Source organism: Leguminivora glycinivorella, chromosome Z, assembly GCF_023078275.1.
Source record: "Leguminivora glycinivorella isolate SPB_JAAS2020 chromosome Z, LegGlyc_1.1, whole genome shotgun sequence".
In the NCBI taxonomy this organism is placed as follows: Eukaryota; Metazoa; Arthropoda; class Insecta; order Lepidoptera; family Tortricidae; genus Leguminivora; species Leguminivora glycinivorella.
This window is the reverse complement of record NC_062998.1, coordinates 37821115-37834081: the sequence shown is the minus strand read 5'-3', so window position 1 is coordinate 37834081 and position 12967 is coordinate 37821115. Positions and strand designations below refer to the sequence as shown.

Below are 12967 nucleotides of genomic sequence, written 5' to 3'. Positions count from 1 at the left end.
TAGTAATATAATTCGACTTTCGTAAGATATATACAGGATAATTGTTATATGAATTACTGTCCATATTTTTCTTCTAATTATGTGGTGCTTTATTTCGTGCACTGCATAAAATATTTTATTTTAAGTATAGGAAACAATATTCTGTCAAATAAGTCTGTCAGTAAATAAGAACTAAGAAAACTATAGGTATCCTTTTCTCTAGCACCGTAAAGAAAAGGATGCATTATAGTTTTCTTTGTTCTTATTTACTGACAAACTTGGTTGACAGAGTATAGCCTATTATCCCTGAAAACCCAACATACTATACTTGTCGCGCAAATTAGTTAGCAAATTCACCAAGATCACCATTCGCTATACCGATACTTCTAGTAAAGTCTTTAAAGTTATGTTGAGAAACATGAGATTATTTTAAATATTGAAAGTTTGTACGGAAACGGAACGCTCTGTGGGCGAGACCGCCTAGCACTTGGCCGATTTTTTATAATGCTACGTCACGCTTCCATACCAGTTCAATTATTTCTCTCGCGCTTCCATGCATCATACTTTTCTTTCTATCATTCATCGTCTTTTTTCTTACCTTATGTGGGTGGGACTTCCACCTATCTACTATTTAGCCAACCCAAGTCGATTTAGGGCGGCATGGTTTCCGCTTGCGGGTATATTCCAGGTGAGGGCTTTGGATAGAGCTATATGTTGTTATTGTTTTTTGTGTGGTTTGGCCACAGAGCTACGGTCTGACGGAGCTGGTGGCGGGCATGCGATCGGCGGGGCTGCGCGCCGTGCTGTGCGAGCTGACCCTGCTCGCGTACCACCTCGTCATCTGCCACTTCATCGGCGCGCAGGGCGACCTCGACATCTGCCAGGAGATCCTGGACAAGGAACTCAAGGTACTGCAAGGGTTTCCTCACACATCTCCCACTAATCTATCGACGAGGGATCGGCTTTAGCGACGACAGACGTCGCGTATCTAAGCGTCTTCATACTATCGTGAGATCTTCATTACCTTCATGCTACGGCTTCACACATCGCGATACAATAGGCTACTTGCCTCCTAGTCAAATCAGCTTCTTTATAAGAACTGTCAACACGAATTTCAACGTCTTGCTAATATGGAGTTATATGAAATCAAATTGAGTGACGTCACGGTCAACTCAGTAACTTTATACATATATTTCTACCTGACTTATTAAATAGAAGTTGGATTTAAAAATAACTTCTATCCATATTTTTCTTATATTTATCTGATGCTTTATTTCATGCATGGTATAAAATATTTTATTTTAAGAACAGTCAAGTTCCCTATTATCTTACGGCATATAATTAACCGGGCAACTAAAATATTAAACGGGAAGTTAAGTCGGGCATACAATAATATAATTTGGCTGTGTGTTAATATTGTGGCGACAAAAAAAATATATGAGCCTCAAATATTAAGCATCATTATTATTGAAAAAACGGCAGCAAATTTCAAGCGACAAAAATATTTCCTAGAAACATTAAACAATACTTTGGCGACTAAAATAATAATTGGCACCTAGTATTGTAAAGCGTAAGATTTTTAATATTTGTAGTCATATAGATGTTAGCACCTAAATAATTATACTTAGCTCATCGTTTAAAGTAGTATTTAAATTGCGGAGGCAACTAAAAAAAATAATGGGAAGTATGTTTTTTTATTTAAAAACACATATAAAATCGTTTTTTTATGAAAACGGGTTGATGGTAGCTACGTACCGATGGTCTCATCGGAAGATCAGCGCTGGAAGTCACCAGCAACACGCTGAGGTGAGGTCATTTCGTGGCACTTCATTCCTTTCTGTCTTGTTGTTATTATGTGTATTTTGTCTTGCCTGTGTTCACGAATATATATTTATTCTATTCTATTCAAACATCGTATTTGCGACCCGTAAACCACGAGTAGTATTTAAATATCTCTATAAGGGAACGCGTACCATATCATTTTATAATAAGTACACAGCAAAAAGGAGTGTATAACCTTCTAATGGGTCGGTAACGCGCATATGATACCCCTTGAGTTGCAGGCGTCCATAGGTTACGGTTGGTTACGGTGACCACTTTCCGTCAGGCCGATCGTATGCTTGTTTACCACCGACATGGTATTTAAAAAAAATACCGTGATAATCGTATAGTATAATATTAGAGGTAGAAGAGCAGAATTATTTTCTGCTAGCAGAAAAGTGGGTTAGGGTTAGATTAATTTTTTAGTAGAATAATAAGTCCTACCAAATTTGCTATGGCATAATTCTTAGGTACTTTGTTTGAACAAAACAACGATAGCAAAAAGAAAATGAAATACAGTCCCAGAGGCACCGTTAGGTACGATACGAGCGAAGCAAGGAGGAGTGTTAGGTATCTGGCATCCCCAACACACAAGACACATTATCAAAACAGAAATAGGAAGAAGATGGACAACTTTTTACTGCCTAAATATTATGCAAACAAAAATCTACGGAAATACTCTTAATTTAGAAGATTATTTTGCTCGTTAACATTATGCCAGCATAAGATTCGATATTATAAAATCTGCGGAATGATTTATGAAAAGGCATATTAAGTAAGGTTTTCTTGCCAAAAAAATGAATCTTTCAGAGTGATGTTAAGACTGCGTAAGACCGGCCTTAGATTCGATAAACGTCATGAAAAGTTAAATTCATTGTATAGAGTCGAAGTTGCCAGCACTCCCAAACACCTTATTTCTTACCCATAAGTAAGTATAATATTTTGTCGACCAGTATATTTTATAAGAATTCTTTTTTTTTTATTAAAATGACAGCTCAGGCGATGAGTGCCGATGTATAAATTTTAAATGTACTTTTTATGTTAATTTGCTATATAAATATTTTAAAAGAACTGTATATTTTATATTAATAGATAGCCGGAGAACCCGCCCAGCGGGTTCCCCGGCATCTGAGCAGAGTGCCGATCAGGCGGGTTCAAGGTTGCGATAGTGTTAACGTTGACATGTATCTCAGGTGTACCCGGACGGCGTGTGGTTCCTGCTGTTCAAGGGGCGGCTCGAGCTGATGCGGGGCATGTTCAACCCGTCCATAGTCACGTACAACCAGGCCATCGACAGCCAGGACATGTGGCTGCAGTTCCGACACGTCTGCTACTGGGAGATCATGTGGGTTAACGGGTAAGTGTCAGCCAGAGAATCAGTCAAACTCTAAGGCATCGTTTTTTAAACTGTGGGGCGGGAGGGGCGCAGCAACAATATAAAGGGGACGCGAAGCCGTGTGACAAGTGCACTCATCATACATTACCTAACTAATAGTAAGGCTGGAGGGGGGGGGGGGGGGGGGCTTGACGACAGGAGGCGTGCTAAAAATTTTTCTATCAATTTGATCTATATTCTTTACCTAATATATCTTATCAAATATAAATAATGTCCGGATGAATAAAGATATTTTGAATTGAATTGTTGTCTTGCCCTAAACATATTGCGAAAGAGTTTGTTGTTCTTAGTCCCTATGTAAATATACAATTTATTTGTTTTAGGCTAAAAATGGATTGGCGGCAAGCCGCAGTGTACGCCAACAAGCTAATGGAGGAGAGCTCTTGGTCGCGCACGATCTACACGTACACCAAGGCCGCGCTGATGCTGCAACTCGGCGACGAACTCAAACTCGGAGAGAGGCAGCAGTGCAACGATCTCATGAGGTGTGTTTATGTCTTAGGACTTATTTAATACATTTACAACCAAATGGCGCACTACGTCAAAAACCGGTCGTCATTTAAAACCGCCAGCTTGTATGACGAGGACCCGCCCAGCGGGTTCTCCGGCATTAGAGCAAAGTTCATGAGTACCCCCCAGGCGGGTTCTTGGTTGCGAAATAAAAAAATATATATATATATTGAGGACACCTTACACAGATCAACTTAGCCCCAAATTAAGCAAAGCTTGTACTTTGGATCCTAAGCGACGATATACATACTTAAATAGATAAATACATACTTATATTACTTTGATCCATGACTCAGGAACAAATATCTGTGCTCATCACACAAATAAATGCCCTTACCGGGATTCGGACCCAGGACCGCGACTTAGCAGGCAGGGTCACTACCGACTAAGCCAGACCGATCGTCAAATTGTTTAAAAATCGTGAGAGCATGCTTCGATTGCGGTAGACCATAAAGATAGTGTTATAGAAAAAGAAGGAAAAGAGGATGTCCTATATCTTGTAACTCTTGTAAGATACATTAGTAAAGGAAAAGATAATCATGTTATGTCCCATTCCTAAAGGTCTGGATGGATAAAAAAATTATATAAATATTTTAATAAAAATATTAATCTTCACTAAAAAGTTATAGAACTGCTTTCGTTAGAAAGCGTCATTGCACTTAATCAGCATTTCATTGTTTCTAATGTATTACCTATTTATTTTAAAATATTATCACATAAAAACATATAAAATTGATATTATATAAACATTTATTTGGCTCATTGGGTGGACGACGTTTGAAAAACTGCGGGGCACCTCTGGATGAGATTAGCCCAGGACCGGGATAAGTGGCGTACACGAAGGGAGGCCTATGCTTGGCAGTCGGCGATTAACGGCTGAAATGATGATTATATATAAAAATATAAGACGTCTTAAACAATCTGATATTAAGGCATGTATTCAATTACATACCCTAAATAAAGCTAAAAAGCCGATATTTATATCAGCGTGATAACGTAAATAATAAATAATAACTTGTATTTAAACTTAACAGAATACAAAAATAATTTATATTGAGATTATGATCGTACCTTTTATTATTATTTATTTATTTATTTAATAAAACATCTTACATAGGAACTTAAATGTAAATACAATGTCCCCCAAAACTGTTTACACAGTTTGACTGTGGGATCTGGGTGAGTCTAAAGGTACATAATTATAATTAGTTGTCATGGTAATGAATACAGATCTACATAAGTATATTGCCAAAGATGGTTAGGTAGTTCACAAATAAATGAGGCATCTAAATTTTGTCTAGGTAGTGTTTGAACAAAGCCCTCTTAAATCTATTTTTGTTTTTCTCTGTTCTAATAGCCACAGGTAAAGAGTTGAGTAAATAAGGTAAGCGTTTTTTAATGAGCCTATCCCCATAGTAATTGCTTACTCTGGGGACAGCATATTTACCTGCAGCTACAGATCTGGTGTTATATTGTTGGCTCATTTCAGATAAGTTACTCTCTTGATTGCCATGCTGATTAACTAATAATAGATACTTGTGTTTAAGAGTGGCTGGAAGAATTTTACATAATTTAAATAACTTATAATAATCATTTTTATATTTATTCTTAATTTTACTGCTCACTAATAATTTGAGAAATCTAATTTGCAATTTTTCAACTTTTTCCAAATTTTAGTCCCATGCTTTTCAAGAGTCATATTTTTCCCCGCAGGAACGCGTCTTACTACAAGCAACGCATCGCGGGCAAGTCGCTCCCGATGGAGAAGTTCATGATCAAACGTTGCGCGCGCTACAGCGCGCAAGGCCACCAGCTCGTGCTGCCCGCGCTCGAGCTGCTGTGCCTGTGGAACATGTTCCCGGTGCTGGCCCGCCACGAGCGCGCCGCGCAGGACGTGCTCAAGGTAACTCCCCATATGACAAAGTTTTGAGCACACATCAATATGTGTGCTCAAAACTTTGTTATTTCAGTCATATTTTTTTACACGAAAGCTCAATAGCTTTCGTGTAAAAAAATATGACTGAAATCGGACAAACACATAAAGTTATGGTAGAGTTTCTCCATAGGGATGACAAAGAAGAACTGTCGAATATTGCTTTTCTAACTGTATAGTCAAACGGAAATCACCCACTGTCTCCTCTAAATACAACTTTTTGTACCGATAAGTCCGATTAATCCATTAACTTAACGGCCGCTGCTTGTCGTCAAAAATGGTCACGTTTTTTCATTTGTAGTCTGCCTCTTTTGCACTCATAGGATTATCAAATTATCATTGGTCATATACGTGACAGGTTCTCTTTTGCACACTTCAGCAGTATTTAAGCGTAAGCGAAATGATAGGTCTTTGATTGGTGGACAGCTACCATTTTGAGATGACAATCATGTTTTTTTGGTAATAAGAGTAATAAGCCTACTCTTATTAGGATAAGCAGTAATAAGCGGAAATTTAGTACCCCTAAATTATACGATTTCTTGACTAGCCCATGGACTAATACCACTAGAGCAGGTGCTCCGTATCTTTTGTGACAGCTGACGAACACACAGGCAGAGCACAGAGGGAACCGTTACCCACGTTCGATGCATTGCCTGATACTTACATGCGAATTCACAAATGTGACAGAGAGGCAAGACGTCGGACGTGGGTCGAGGAAGGCGCTCACCACGCGCTGGGGTTTTACCTGTGAAACATGTTTCCCATACATTCATTTTCACAACCGCCTTTTGCTTTATTCAGAGTTTAATTGACTTTTGTTTTATTCTATTTGATTTTTACTATCACCTCAGATTAATTCAGAAGTGTTTTTAAATTCTCCATAGCCATCCGCTGAGTGAGTGACAGTATTATTTTGTTAGTCCTAAGAAATCAAAATCAAAATAATTTATTCAGCAAATAGGCCACAGGGGCACTTTTACACGTCACATGTACATAGGTATTTAGAAAATATTTAAAATTGAATTGAAATTACAATTGATACTACTATATACAGTCGAGTTCAACGCGCGCAGCGATGTAGACGCGTTATGAGTAATTAAATAAATTGCGAATTTAGCGCGGCTCGGCCGCGTTGGCGATTGACACGATGGATCTCTCCAAACCGAGTCAACCCATTGTGAACGAGTTCCTCGCCTTTCTGCAGCTAAAACACAAGCTGTTGCGGGAAGGAAAGATGGATGCGGCTGCTGCTATGCAGATAAGTTCTCGTGCGTCGAGTTTTACCATCGAGGACATCTGCCAAGCGAAGCAAGTGCTGTGCCAGTCCCTGGGGATCGTCGGCACATATGTACCTCACCGGAGAGGTGATGAAACCGGGGAGAAGACCCTTCAAGATATTAAGAAGATCCTGAAGGAGAATGAAGACCGGATTCCGGAGTTTTTAGCGACGGATACCATCCTGACGTCGCGTGAGCCGGATCAAGTCGACGTTCGCTGCTTGGAAAAGGAAATCGTGGCCCTTAAATCAAGTTTAGCGGAAGTTAAAATTAAGTTTGAAGCGAGCCTAACAACAATAGCCGAATTACGGAACGAAATCGCTACTTTGCGGAATGCCCCAATTCGGACGGCTGATTCAAATATTAATATGGACATAAATCGGCCTGACACAAGTGTTCGGTCGGTCAGTTTGCGCAATGCTGATAGTGCTGATACGGTAAAAAGTGCAGCACGTGTCGCCGCTCCGCGCGCGCCCCCCCTGCGCGCGCGACCGCCCCCGGTAAACTCTACACTACGTCAGCGTGCTTATGCTGATGTTGTGGGTCAGCCTCGAACAGCTGACCGGGTCAAGGCACCTACTAAGGTGCGTGATGAACGGGCCCCACTCAAGAAGTCCTCCAGCGTCAGTGTGGATAAGGAGGGATTCACACTGGTGGAAAGAAAAAACAAGACACGTAGGGCGCCTCGAAAGACTGTGTGTGGCACTGCAGAGCCGGTTAATTCTGGTCTACGGGTCGCAACACCCAGTAGGGCGCTGTATGTGTCCCGCCTGCACTACTCCGCCGTGGCAGCCGAGGTGGTGGACTACGTTCGCCGGAAGACTGGCTACACGCTGAGGGTGCAACAGCTGCAGTCGCGTCACTACGTGCACTTCAGCTCGTTCGTTGTGCGCGTGCCGCGGCCGCTGCAGGACACCATCGCGAGCGCAGACTTCTGGCCGAAAGGTGTGGTTTTTCGGCGGTTCCGGGGCAACCTGCCGAATCCTACACCGGGGCAAACGACGCAACGGAGCCACGCTGTTACGTCATCGCCCAAATCAATTGTTTAGTTGTAAACTTTTATTGTTTGTTTTTCTTCATGTTCTTATTTACTTACTGTTTTTTTTTATTATTTAAGTTTCATGACGCATTGGATTTATCTGTAATGTCATTGAAATATGTTTTAAAATAAATAAATAAATAAATAAATACTAATTTTAAGTTCTAACTAAAGTCAACTCTATACAATTAATTAGAGATGTAGAAGGTCTCTAAATGTCGAATTACAACCAAGAACTACACTAAATATAAAAAGTACAAATACAAAAACAAAAGTACAAATATTAAATATTCGTTTCGGCCATGTTCAAACGTTTATATTAGTCTGTTGTATATTTATAGTTAATAGAAACCACTCGAGACCGCCTGGACGCGGGCCCTAAGGAATGGATGGCTGGCTACGAGGCCGACAACCGCGCGCTGCTGTGGTACCTGCACGGCTGCTGCCTGTCCGCAATGGGCTTCCCGCGGCTGGCGCTCGACTCGCTGGACTCCGTCATGCTGTGAGTGTGTCAGTCTGTCAGACCATGCGTCCATGCCATTCAAACAGTAACAAAACGTTTTCAACATGGGAACATCTAAAATGGTTCTTTTATTTGCGATAAATATAATATATAGTCCAATATAGGTACAAAAAAAGAACCAAGTGAACGGTACATACATTTGATTTCGGCATCGACCACCATTAAACTTGGTCATGCACTTCTCCTTTGTATATGCGCTTTATTTTAATAATTAAACGTTGTATCCTCCAGGTTGAAGAACGAAATTAAAGAGGACACGTTCCTGCTGCCGTACGCGATGGCCGAGATCGCCATATGCTACCATTACTTGGACGACGACGAGCGCGCCCTGCAAATACTCACGGACACCAGGTTACTGAGTTACTGACTGCTCCCCTTCTCTTACTAATGTACCTATAGGGTTCCATATAGGGTAGGGCACAATAAAAGTTCAAAAATGTTTACATGAGAACTGAGGCATCCTCAGACTTAACTTATTCGTATGATGATGAGGATGCCCGCATTAGATGATAAGATTCTTTATCTGTTTCTTAGTGTAGTATGAAAAAACTGACAACTCAGATTCATGTTTCTGCGAGTTAAACATATGAAAAATATTTAAATACTATTGAATTTGTATGTCCTAAAGGTTGCTTAAGCGTAGCCGTAAAGCAATTTTTTGAATTATTCGACAATGTATCAATAATATTTTTCTTTTATTTACAGGAAAAAGTATTCCGGATATTCACTGGAATCAAGGCTTCAGTTCCGTATGCACTCAAGGATGATCATGATAAAGGAAAAAGACCAGAAAAACAAAACTGGATCCACCAAAAAAATTGCATCGTAATTCGTTTATCTAACATTTTAACTGCTGATCGTGATCATCGGTAATTTACTAAATTTTTAATTAATACACGCAAGTGATTGTCAGTGTTCCTCGTTTCTAAGAAAAGCTATTTTGTTAACATTCTAGCATTTAGGAAGTATGCTCTGCCACCTAGTGGTGTAAATCAGAAACTCGCTCGAGATTAACACTTGGCACCACTACACTAAGGGCCAGTTGCATCAACCACATTTGACAGACACATCATCGTCACGCAGCAGACGTCTATGGAACTTCCCATACAATAAAATTTAACGAACGCTTTAACGGTGACAGACGGTTTGGTGCAACCGACCCTAACATGGGCCTTCCGTGCCGCCCCGCAGGTAGTTCATGCTCGCTCGCGGAGGAGGCCGGAAACGTTACGGGCCATAATAGGCTAGTTTCCTATACCCTTATCTATCTATCTATACTTAAAATAACATATTTTATGGAGTGCACGAAATAAAACACCACATAATTAGAAGAAAAATATGTTTAAACATAATTTATATTTAATAAGTAAAAGAGAAAGATGTAATTTAGTTATTTGTTATACAAGGGGGCGAAGTTGTATTTTAACGCCGAGCGTGGAATTGAAAAACGAGCAAGTGAAAGGATTCTATAGTTGAACCACGAGTGAAGCGAGTGGTTCGAGAATAGAATCCTGAACTTGCGAGTTTTTTAACACACGAGAAGTAAAATACATTTGCACCCGAGTGTAACACAAAACATTTCCCCTCACTATAGCGACGAAACTACAAGGCAAAAAAATGCGTTTATCACTGCTTCCAGTAGTTCCACAGGTGGTAAATCATCTTTATTACCAGATTCACCTACTTTTATCAATTTTAAAGCAGTTTATTTGACTTTATTCAAGGTCAAATTACTTTACCCACTAGTGGATAAAATGCGTTTTTACCCGCTGGTATTAAAGGACAAAACACGTGTTTCCGAGCTAGTGAGGGGAAAAGTAAATGAATTGACCGTGACGTCACTCCTCAGTATTTCATAGTAATTCCAATCCATATTAGCAATTCGTTTTGATAGTTCTTAAAAAGAAGCGTATTTGACTAGTAGGAAACTAGCCTATTATGAGTAACGGCAATGACGGCCATTTCTTTGTCAAAAGGTTAAAACAATATTACACTAACTTTAACTAAAATCTCAAGGCTGATTATGTAAGTTTTAGAAAATACTGTTAGGAATGGGTAATCAGCATTGTCAGACCGCCGCCCGCAACTTTTACTGGACACTTGTAAGTCTGTCTAACTTACCTCATTTTCTCAAGCTACGGCCGACGAAAAGGGTCTGGCAATGATGATTATCAATTCATAACAGTATAACACATAATTACAAATCAGCCTTGAGAATTCGAGGAAAGTTAATGTAGTTAGTGATTTAACCGTTTGGCCGAAAAATAGCCGTCGGGCCGAACTAGCAAAATATGCACACATTAAATGTCTATACTAACACTACATTATCCCATAGTTTCATCCTTGAGAAAATTAGGAAGGTCTGACATCTCTGGGCTCTTTGTCCATTATATTTTATAAATTACAAAGTTACAAACTACGTACACGACGTAGACATAAGCCTTCAAATTTTATGAAAGATGCTACAAAGTTGAAAACTGTCTATAATTCAAGGATGATTTATATAGGATTTACAATCTTCATACTAAAAATCGTACCTCAATTTTTTAGCGCCACCTATTATATACTATCATAACTACACTGGATGATGCCTACAAATTGTTTTCCCATACATTTCAGGGTACGCTTTTTTGTATGGGCTTTGTCTGTCCCGGTATTATGTTGTCCTTGGTATAAATATTGCTTTACCTTATCTAAATTCTTCAAGTGTAGTGACAAAGATAGAATCTACCCTTAGAGCGAAAATATTTCTGATTGTAAATACTGTTTGATATTGTAATTTTGAGTCGCAGTGATCGATTCCATACATCACTTCGATCAGTGGACGAATCCAGTGCTCGTAGAGTACATATAATGGTACTTTACGGTTCCAGTGTAACTGTAATAATTAACACTTTGCGGTCTCTACGAATTTTAGCACTTCAGGCCATGTATGTACTGTAACGTTGAATGATACACGTGCGAATAGGTCATTAGCAATCGTATAACGAACAACGTCCGATTAGGAGCACGAGTAAGTCTAATAAATATAAAATAGACAGTGGATCCTTGGACAAATTACATACTTACTGTAAGTGTATGTATACAAATTATAGTGAACTTATTTTTATTTCAATAGATACAATACCTTTTATAAAATAACTAAAATCTAATAATCTAAATCTTATGAGGGTCCCAGAAGCATAATAGTGCTTAAACTGCTGGCAGCTATTCCTCACTGAATCGCAATGCCTGCTCATTGACAGAGGAAGTTGCCAGCTCTTTAAACTGTGGCTCTAGTGTAAAAGGGTACAAGTCTCGCGGAGCGCAGGTGAAAAACGGCATAAGTCATATATGGGACATACACCCTTTTTCACCTGCACTCCGCGAGACTTGTGCCCTTTTTCACTAGAGCCTCAGTTTTATCCCCCGTGACATCAGTCAACCACTTCACGAAATCGCGAAGTCCTTATTTATACATTTCCATAGGCCCTCATTAGTTTTCGAATTATACATAGTTTAACATGGTTTAACTGATAGCATAAGTGAAAATATTAGTACAAATCGAATCAATATCAGTAAAGTATATGAATTCACCATTGTCAACATTATAAAAAAAGTATAGCGAGTAACTTGTAGGTGGGTTGAGCACAAGAGCCACTGCAAGTAAGGTAAATGTGGTAAATGTGGCTAGACTGGCTAGTCTACACACTATTTGGGGCCTATTTACCTACCTATTTTATTATTATAAATTATATTTTACTCTTGGCCACATACTAGCCAAAGCCTTAACCTTTTAACCGCTTAGCATATATTTCTTCAAGCTATCTCATGACGCCGTGTCCTGTGTTATTTTGACGAAGTTTGTTTGATAATATCTGTCTTATACATAGACTACGATTACTATTTGTTACCACAGAATATAATTATAATGGTACAAGTACAGAAGGCTCACGTGCCAACGCGTGAATGTCAAGGTAATCAAATCGTATGGGCCGCGCCGGCGCCGGGTGTCCGAAATTCGCCCCTGTTGTTACTTGCTATTAACATAGTGTCAGAACAATTGGACACACCCAAAATAATTATTATACCGAAGTCAAGAACACTTAGCCGTATAGACTTTATCCGTACCCGTCGCTGTCTCTAAGGGCCACTTGCACCGACGAAAATGGAGGGTTAACCCACCATTTTATATGGAATTTGACAGATTGGACAGCCCACTAACCCTGAGTTAAGTGGCTGGTGCAAGTGGGCCTAAAAGACATGCGGGCGAGGTACTATCGCGTCGCTCCTATGTCAAAGCCTTCTAGTTTGATTAATAAGTGTAAGCTACCAGTTTTGGATTTAATAAAAAATCGTTGTTTATTATATTTATATAATTAGGAAATTATGATGAGGCTAGTTTTTGTAATATCTAAAATACTTAATTCGTTATTAACAACCAAATAAATTAATATTATGACACCAAATTTTTGTAACTTTTGCCAACTTTAAAAAAAATATTATTTAC

At 39.3% G+C, this 12967-nt stretch overlaps 1 protein-coding gene across 1 annotated transcript in view; it reads left to right on the top strand.

Annotated features, from left to right (window-relative positions):
- Nucleotides 1-9730, top strand: part of LOC125240860 (tetratricopeptide repeat protein 39B-like) — a 32063-nt gene extending 22333 nt beyond the window's left edge. The window contains exons 9-15 of the mRNA XM_048149000.1: nt 726-887; nt 2994-3157; nt 3520-3681; nt 5420-5609; nt 8297-8457; nt 8710-8829; nt 9184-9730. Of these exons, the coding sequence (XP_048004957.1) occupies nt 726-887; nt 2994-3157; nt 3520-3681; nt 5420-5609; nt 8297-8457; nt 8710-8829; nt 9184-9307 (1083 nt within the window). The 3' untranslated portion in view covers nt 9308-9730. The remainder of the gene's footprint in view (nt 1-725; nt 888-2993; nt 3158-3519; nt 3682-5419; nt 5610-8296; nt 8458-8709; nt 8830-9183) is intronic.
- The last annotated feature ends 3237 nt before the right edge of the window (nt 9731-12967 follow it).